This window comes from Belonocnema kinseyi, chromosome 8 (assembly GCF_010883055.1).
Source record: "Belonocnema kinseyi isolate 2016_QV_RU_SX_M_011 chromosome 8, B_treatae_v1, whole genome shotgun sequence".
Lineage (NCBI taxonomy): Eukaryota > Metazoa > Arthropoda > Insecta > Hymenoptera > Cynipidae > Belonocnema > Belonocnema kinseyi.
The window spans coordinates 136,795,171-136,804,890 of NC_046664.1; the positions used below are offsets into that span (position 1 = coordinate 136,795,171).

The 9,720-nt window shown below is 32.2% G+C and overlaps 1 protein-coding gene across 1 annotated transcript in view; it reads left to right on the top strand.

Annotated features, from left to right (window-relative positions):
- Positions 1 to 9,720, top strand: part of LOC117178718 (pyrroline-5-carboxylate reductase 3-like) — a 278,006-nt gene that overhangs the window by 9,122 nt on the left and 259,164 nt on the right. Inside the window, exon 3 of the mRNA XM_033370147.1 lies at positions 2,698 to 2,784. Within this exon, the coding sequence (XP_033226038.1) occupies positions 2,698 to 2,784 (87 nt within the window). The remainder of the gene's footprint in view (positions 1 to 2,697; positions 2,785 to 9,720) is intronic.

Consider the following 9,720-nt stretch of genomic DNA (forward strand, 5'->3'; position numbering starts at 1 on the left):
AATGTTGTAATAAAGCTTATATAGGTGAAACTGGCAGGAGATTAAAAACTAGAATTGCTGAACACAAAAGAGATTGTGAAGTTGGGAATTTTAACACAGGTCCGTCGCAACATTCTTGGAATTTTAATCATTACTTTGATTTTAAACGTATTAAAATATTAGCTACAGAAAAAAATACTTATCAACGACGTATTATTGAGTCTATTTTTATAAACAAATATCGTAAGATTTCAGTTAATTTACAGACTGAAATTCTAAATATTAATAAAATTTATCAGACTATTATAAAATAATGTTTTTAATATTAATCATCTCTATATGTATATATGTGTATATGTATGAATGCTATATGTGTGTATATATGAATGCATATGTATGGATGTGTACATATACACATTTTAAAAAAATTTTTTATTTCTTATTTCAAATTTAAACTCAATTGCGCGCTTCCACATCAGTGGAAATGTAGTTCTAATCGAGTGAAGTGTCGAAAAATTTTTTGAGACTTCTAAAAAATGACTAAATTTTAATTAATTTTTTAAAACAATTGACTCAAATGTTACTTTTTTTTACTGGAAATTGATCTGTTTGACTATTTTAAACTATCATCAACTCAGTTAACAATGTATTTAAATCTACGTAATTATCCATCATATTTGTTCAGACTAAAATTACTAATCTTTAATATAATTATTTAGGTTAAGAACCTTTGAAAAAGGTACGCATGTGTACCGAAACGTCAGGAAGTTTTAAAAGGAGTTTTTTCTAGTAAATAAATATCTGAGTTTCGAAGAACATGTTTTTTTGACTCATATTTATTTTTTCGATTTACGATTGGACCTTAAGATATAAATAATTTGAAATCTACGATTTGAAATCAATCTATTACTATTCAGAGTTTATTTGCGTTTATGGGAACTACCCGAAATCGTGAGATAAATTGTGACTGTTAATGTCTAATTATTCCTTTATTTAATAGTATTTGAGTTTCTTCTAGGGCCAATTCTCGATGTTTTTCTGGTAGTTGAGAGGTTATTGTCTTGCCTGAGTTCGAAGTGATTTCATATTCTGTAAGTTTTGTGCACGGGAGGGGGTTATCAGATAATTTGAAGACTTCTTGATATTGAAAGAGTGCTTTGTATATACTCTAGTAGCTGGGTATAATCCTTTGTGCCGTTCTAGGTCCGCAGGATTTTTTTTATTGAATATCATGTAAAATGTTCTGATTACGAAAAAGTAGGGTGCCCCTTGAAAAATGCCGGAGTTTCAAGATATACGCGTTTGAATTATTTTTTAATTAATGCAATAGTCCTGTTACAATTTGGAGTCTTTCTAAAGTTTAAATATATGGTTGGCTATAAAATCGACGTAGGCAGAGAAATGTCCTTCACAATTTTTTATTCAATCAACTATTAACATTAAAAATAAACATTTACGTTGAAAAGTGAGGAAAAATAACATTGTTCTTATTTTTGATAGAAAATTTATTTCACAGTAAAAAGCATAAAACAAAAGTTGGAATACTCATAGAGTGGAATTTTTGTCAAAGAGAACATTTTTTGATAAAAGTTATCGATTTCGAGAAAACATCGATTAAATAAATAACAAAATTCAGAGTCATAATAGAAAGGTGATTTTCTTTGTAGGAAGCAATTTTATCAAGAAATTTCTAGAGATAAAAGATACTCCTTTTTGGATACTTCAACTTTGGTTAAGAAAATTTATTCTAATATTTATATTTAACAAGTTAATGAGCATTTCTGAATGTACACATTTGGACATGCTGTACATTTAGAAATTTCTAATAAAATCTTCTGGGAATTTTTACATGGAAAAAGGAAGTTTTAATTTAAAAATTAGCGTCAGCTCGTTTAAAATCAAAAAATAACTCCTTATACTATAAACAATAATAAAATAAGTCTTTTTATCAACTTCTAATTCTCGCAGGCACTTGTAATAAATCTGTATAATTTTCATAAAAATTAGATAATAAAATGGCTTTTAAAAATTATTGCAATTATTTATATTTTTTTTATTATTAAATTATATGTTTTTGGTCAAAATGTAATAGATCCTTATTGCTGCGATAAAGGAAAAATTTACGGTGGCGGCATGCGGCCCCCATAAACCATCCCAAATTTTTTCTGAATCAAAGGCGTAAACTTGTCGCCCTTGCAAAGGGCTTTCGCCTCTCGAGTACAAATAGCCAGGCGACAAGTTCACGCCTTTGGCTCAGAACAAATTTGGGATGGTTTATGGGGGCCCCATGCCGCCACCGTAATTTTTTCCTTTATCGCAGCAATAAGGATCAATTACATTTTAACCAAAATAATATAATTTAATATTAAACAAAGTTGTGGCGTTGCAAAATTTTTGCAACTAATTTTTGCGACTAAAATACGTTTGGTTGGTCCAAAATCGTGACATGAGGAATATAAAAAGGACTACGGGGACCGCTAGACCCCCTAGTGGTCGGCACTGAAGTCCGCTACAACACACTGCCTGCCGTCCCGCCAACTTCAACCAATCAGCGCACGAGCGAGAGGAAGGAGAAGACGAGAATAGGAACGAGCTGAGAGCACGCCGAGACTCGTTCTCACTTACCGTTGGTGTTCCCGGAGTGTCCATTCTCGCTTTGACGACTACGAGTTTCTGTTTTGTGGGTGGATTGCCGGGATCGGAGATTTTAGGATTAAGGATTGGAGATTCAAGGAATTCAGGGATTAATTTTCAAGACTATTTCTGAGGGCGGATCGGGAGACTGCTGTGGCGTAGAAAACTGTGGTAAGACTCAATACTTTTCTAGTCGGTCTGGTACACTGGTTCGACATGTGGCCACTTTCGAGAGAATTTAATTTTGTGTTAAAGTAGAATGCATATTAATGGATCCGATTCTTCCTGTTGCGTATATTAATTTGGCTCATGCGGAGTCCGGTTTTTGAGATAATTGTATGGCACGTGGTCGAAATGGGGTCCCTTGACTGGATCTGATTGTAGAGTCGAAATTTGTCTCAGCGATCCTAATGATGGTTATGCCATTAAATGATTTTATTCTTTTGTCATGGTTGATTTTTTTTGGGTAATTTAAATGTTTCTCGAATATGCTTAATTTTTTGGCCTGCTGTTTCATTGCTATTTATATATCAGGTTATGCTTAATATATTATATACCATGCTCTGTTTTGCCACCGGATTTATTGTAGGAATGATTATTTCTGATTATTGTGATTTTTTTTATGTGTGATATTGGTTTTGCAATCTCCTCGTTTGAGTATTGTATATGGTTATTTTATTTAGTGTTTATTAACGAAACTCTGATCACCCTTTTTTGTGAATATGACCCCCCCCCCCCTAATTTTTGGTCAGTTTCTAAAATTATGACCGTTCCTTATTTTTAACCTTTGCCCATCTTTTTTTGTGTCTGAGTATGACCATCCCTTAATTTTGGTGATTTTGGTAAAGTTACAAATTATGACCACCCCGTTATTGCGATAATGTCACAAATTATAACCATCCCTTAATTTTGGTAAATGTACAAATTTATGAACATCCTTCAATACTGTTAAATTTAAAGATTTCGTCTACCCCTTTTTTTCTGATTATGACCATCCCCTTATTTTCGACTTTGAGGAACTTGTTGACTATGACCGTCCCATGTTTTCGATTTTGATGAAATTACTGACTATGACCGCCCCATATTTTGATGAAATTACTGACTATGACCGTCCCATATTTTCGATTTTGATGAAATTACTGACTATGACCGTCCCAGATTTTCGATTCTGATGAATTTACTGACTGTGACCATCCCTTATTTTCGATTTTAATTAATTTATAAACAATGACCACCCCTTATTTATGATTTTGAATAATTTATTAGCTATGACCACCCCTTATTTTCGATTTTGAATTATTTACTAGCCATGAGCATCCCCTTTCTGAGTATGATCACCTCTAAAATTTGATAATTATGACTGCCCCCTATCTTTGATGAATCGACGGACTATGACCACCCTTTTTTTTATTTTTGAATTCATTAACCCCCTTGCTGAGTTATTGTTATCCCTTTTTCTTTTGTTTTGGTTATCCCCTCTTGAAATGGTAAACATCCAATATGACTATCCCCTCAGAGTTCCGTTTGCCCCTTGTTACCCATTATACTAATTTGTTGCCCCTTCCAGGCTACCCTTATTAGCCAATCGTACGTCTAAACATTTTCATTAAGAGTACGACTTTTACTTAACCTCCTAAAATGTACGCTGAGAGGTTATGTTAATTTTGTTGTAGTTTATTAACGTGTACTTCATTGTAAAGTCGTGGAGTAATGCCAACGGTAATGAGCCTAATCTATTATAGATTAGTTAGCTTAGGTTATGTATACAATTGTATTTAGATCATTTTTCTTGAGAGTTAAAATGTGTTTTGAAAACTTTATGGTATAGTGGAATAGGATTGCCACCTAACAAAGAAGACAATGTATCACCAGGAGAATTAATGTATATTTAAGGTTAATAAACCACTTGTTATTTGTAATATTGAGATTTTAGTTGAACTTGTTTTATTTGGATTTAGGGATTTCTTTCAATTTCTTTTACCATCGACCACCCCCTCTACCATTAACTGAATTTTCGGGGCTGAGATAGCATCTTTTGTTCCGGTATACTATGTCTAACGAGGATTAAGTTGTGATATTGGGCTTTGTGGCCAAATTTTGCGTTTATTGAGTTATGTGGTAGAATTGTATTGCGTTTGAGATTTTGCTGTAGAATATTGTTAGTTGAGATTTTTTGATGTTTTGAGTGGCTGTGGAAAGCCTGGCGCCCAACCTAACTTTAGAGAATTAGTTCTTGAATTTTAGTGTCCGGAAGATATAGTACCGATCAGTTTTATTACAAGTCCCTGCGATTATTAGAAGTTGATAAAGAGACTTAGTTTATTATTGTTTAGAGCTTAAAGAGTTATTATTTGATTTTAAACTAGCTGACGATAATTTTTTAATTTATACTTCCTTTATCCATGTACAAATTTCCAGAAGATTTGATTAAAATTTCCTAAATGTACAACACGTTCAAATGTGTACATTCAGAAATGCTCATTATCTTGTTAAATATAAATATTATAATCAATTTTCTAAATAAAAGTTGAAGTACACCCAAAAAGAAGCATCTTTCATCCCTAGAAATTTCTTGATAGAATTTCTTCCTACAAAAAAAACCACCTTTCTATTCTGGCCCTAAAATTTTTCATTTCTTTAATCGATGTTTTCTCGAAATCGATTACTTTTATCAGCACAACATTCTACATAATATTCAATAAAAAAATACTGCGGACCTAGAATGGCACACAGGATTACACCCAGCGCCTAGAGTAATATGCCTTCCTTAACTTTATGAACTTTGTTCTCGATGTGATCTAGTTTTATTATTTTTTGTGATTCTCGGATTCTTTTACTGTAATCTAAATGCTGAGTTCTAAATCGTTTTATCATATTGGTGACACATTGATCTAAATACTTAATTCTTGTTCGTTTTATCATATTAGTGGCATAGTGATATAAATGCTGGTTTATAGGTCGTTTTATCATATTGGAGATATCCTCCACTTTACTAGATTGCATCTCGTCTCGAGATTATGTTTTCTGAATTATTTCATATTGTAGGTTGTCTGATATTTTCACTAGAATCAGAAAATTCGATGTTATTGAATGCCTTGCAAATTTTTTAAAGAAAGGTAAACTTATTATGCCAGATACTGGTAATGGAAATCATCATTTATTATACGGAAGAGGTGTTTTTAGAAAAATATGGCATATATATTGCTTATTCAGATATATGCTTATCTTTTCCCATAGTGAATGTTTTTTTTAATTTAAAAGGTTTCATACCTTCTGGTATTTGATGTTTTTTAATAAGGTTGATTGACGCTCCCGAGTCTACTAATAGGTAGTATTCGTTTCCTCATCGATTTCTCCCTCCAATAGACTGTAGGCTCCCAATGACTGCAGATATTCGGCTTGATTCTCGTAGTCTATTTGTTTCTGTATTTCTTCTGTTGTCATTATTTCGTTTTCTAAATGCTCCTCCGTCGTTTGAACATTTCTGACTTGTAGTGGTCGATTTGAAAATCGGCCTGTCTGAAAATTTACGGTCTTTACCATACATTGATTATCAAAATGTCCTAAGCTACCACATTTATGGCACTTTATGTTCGCTCTTTCACTCAGTGCCATGTTATGATTGTGTACTTGTTAATTTGGTGTGGTGTTAGCTTGGTGTCGAGGTGGCTGTATTGGTCTAGATTGATATATAATTAATGGTTTCCACGGTATTTTTCGAATAGGTTTTGATTCCTTTAACCACATTTCTGTTTCTGTGGCATAACTTTGGGCTTCCGCTAAACTAATAGGTTTTAACAGTTTTACCTTAAGTTCGATTGCTTTTCTTAAATTAGGAAGATATCTATTAATATTTTCTTCCTCTTCTATGTTCATTTTTAATTTTCTTTCTGTTTGATTTATATTTTTCATCGAACGGCATAGTTAAGTTCATTAGTTATTTGCCTGAATCGGAAACTGAATTTTTGTACTGTTTCTGTCACTATTTGTTTACGAGATTCTAATCTGTTTTTCAATGCTAAGATTGAACCGGACTGTTTTAAATTTTGTCTTAAGGAAATATATAGGTCTTCAAAAAAATGCACAGGCGTATACGGAGTCGCTTTTTCTACTGCACCTCGTATTTTCTTGGCTAGAATTGAATCTAAGAGTAAGTTAGGTTGTGTGCATCTAGCTTTCACACTTTTCATACTTTTAATAAAATCCTCTATTCCGATGTCATCTTGGCCATTAATAATTCTCACTGTTTCGATTGCTAGTTTAGCATTCATTTCTTCCTCTCCCTCGGCTTGTAATTGAAGTGATTTTGTTCCCTCTCTTTCTTTAATAATTGTTCGTTTCTCAGTCGGCGACTTTCTATAGCTTTTCTTTCCTTCTCTTCTTCAGTTGAAAGTCCATGTATCTTAGTATCCGATATTTGAGGGTGAGATACGGTTGTTTCTAATTTTACTTCTGGTAAATGATTATTCTTCACTGATCTACTTTCGCCGTCCTCGTCGAGGTCTTCTGTTAATTCAGGTTCTTCTTTGTCTGTTTCTACATTTCCCTTGCAGCCTAATCCTGTTACTATCCTCTGAATCTCTAAAGTTCTATTTTGGTTCTCTATTTTTAATGCTATCATGTTGGCTGCTAGAGTTTCGATGTTCTCCCACATCCATTTTGCTGTTTCTTCGTCCATTATAAAGGGAGAGGTTTGATTAAGTTTAGGGGATAGCCTTCCTGACATACTAGAAGATGAGTGTCTCGTACCCTTTAAAATTAACGCGATATGTTTGGGGTGCCAGCGTGCTTATTCTCTAACTTGTGGGTGTAAAATTTTGTAGCATAATTATTTTATGTGCGTATATTTGGACATTTTTTCCTTCAATACAGTGAAATACAGGGTATCGGCCAACTAGAATAACCTGATTTCAAAGTAACGCAATTTTTACATTCTCATTCATGAGAGTGTAATGTAATCGTCCAAATTTTCGATCTCTGATTTTTAATGGATTTTTACGTTTCGGCATGCACAGATTTCGAAAATCATAAACTTTGGTTGGTGTCTGTCTGTATGTATGTATGTATGTATGTATGTATGTATGTATGTCTGTATGTATACCCATGTATGGTTACCTGAATGTTGTAGCCACGCTAACGTTTAAAGGATTTGTCCAATCGTGTCCGTATTTGATACACTTCTGATGGTCCCCAAAATAAAGGTTAAGTTCGATAATCAGATATTTCGAACCAAAATTAAAAAATTGAGGGCATTTTAAAAATTTTGAAATTTTATAAATTTTTGTCAAAGTTTCTTATAGATAAGTAAAAGACTTGCAAATTATCTAAATAAAATTTTGTATTTTGATGAAAATTAACAATGTTATATACTTTTCAAAAATTCGAAAAATTTCAAAAAATAGAAAAAATAATTTTTTTCATAGATCCAAAAATTTTATTCAAAATTTTCACTAGATACTAAATATATTTCAAAACAATTCTAGCCGAATTTTTCGATTCGCCCACAATTAAAAAAATTATTGTTTTTCAAAATTTAAACATTTTTTTTCTTATATTATAAAAATTATTGTTAAAGTTTCATATATATGGGTACAAGAGTTGCAGATTATCTAAATAAAAATTTTAATTTTGATGAAAATTAGAAAAGTTATATACTTTTCAAAATTTTCAAAAAATAGAAAAATTTATTTTTTTCATAGATTCAAAAATTTCATTCAAATTTTTCACTAGATACCAAATATATTTCAAAACTATTCTTTTCGAATTTTTCGATTAGCCCAAATTTAAAAAATTATAGTTTTTTCAAAATTTTCAAATTTTTTTCTTAATATTATAAAAATTTTTTCAAAATTTCTTATAGATGAGTAAAAGACTTGCAAATTATCCAAATAAAATGTTTAATTTTGATGAAAATTAGAAAAGTTATATACTTTTCAAAATTTTCAAAAAATAGAAAAATTTATTTTTTTCATAGATCCAAAAATTTCATTCAAAAATTTCACTAGATACCAAATATATTTCAAAACTATTCTAGCCGAATTTCTTGATTAGCCCAAAATCAAAAAAATCAGAGCCTGTATAAGCTAACTGTTAAGCGTGAAGCGCGATTATCACAGTGAGAATGTAATCGTCAAGGCCGTAGGTACTTTGAAAACCTTCTTCAATGACAAATATAAAAAAACGTGTTCAGCTTCACTTAAGAAAAGGGAAAATTATTAAACAACCACAGCAGGGCCCTATTAGGATCAGGAAAAATAAAATGTGAACATTATTTTCCAATATCAGAATCAGCAGTACCAGACCAAGGTACACATAAAAAAATTGTGGTATGTGCACAAATGTGGAGGATAATGCAATGTCCGAGCGCGGTGCTCTGGAACACCTGGAATATGCTCTACTGAAATTACAAAACTTTGCTTCGCCTAACTTGAAATTAACTTTGATTTCACGTTACTCTCCTTCCTCAGACAGCAAGGAGGATTTATTCTCTTTGTAATTAAATACAATTTTTTTGCTGTATTTTTTATTTTCTTACTTTTAAACTTGATGTTGTTCTTCTTTCTTGATTGGGAACGCTTGACCCTTGGTTGGTAGCCGGAAGTCCGTGAAGTTCTTATATGCTGACCGGATTGTGGCGTTGACTGATGACGTGTCGTCAGTTTTCCCAGTGTTTTCACGCAGATGCATCTTCCGCCTTATTGCGGGCCTCGTTCTGTATTTTGATTGGGTTCACGTTGTATAGCACCTACTTGATTCAGTGACTAGTTTTACCCATACAAGTTATTTTGGCTTGTTTTTACGAGTCTCTCCGTAGATGAGATCCGGATTTCGTTTCGAGTTCCTTAGAACTCTACTTGTTTTTAATTCAATAGAATTAAAAATAAAATTTGTGTTAATTCGAAAATGGTTCGTTTCCGAAGATAGTGTCTTTTTGATTCCTTATTTCTTGAAGATATCGTTTTACACTATACTGGCAGGATCGCCAATTTATTCTACGCCGAATGAATGAGTTTGTAGTTTTTAAAAAAGATTCGAGTTAGCAAATCGTACTCAAGTAATCTTTATTCAACGTGTGTATAATTAGGTTACAAGATTAAGAAGAACTGA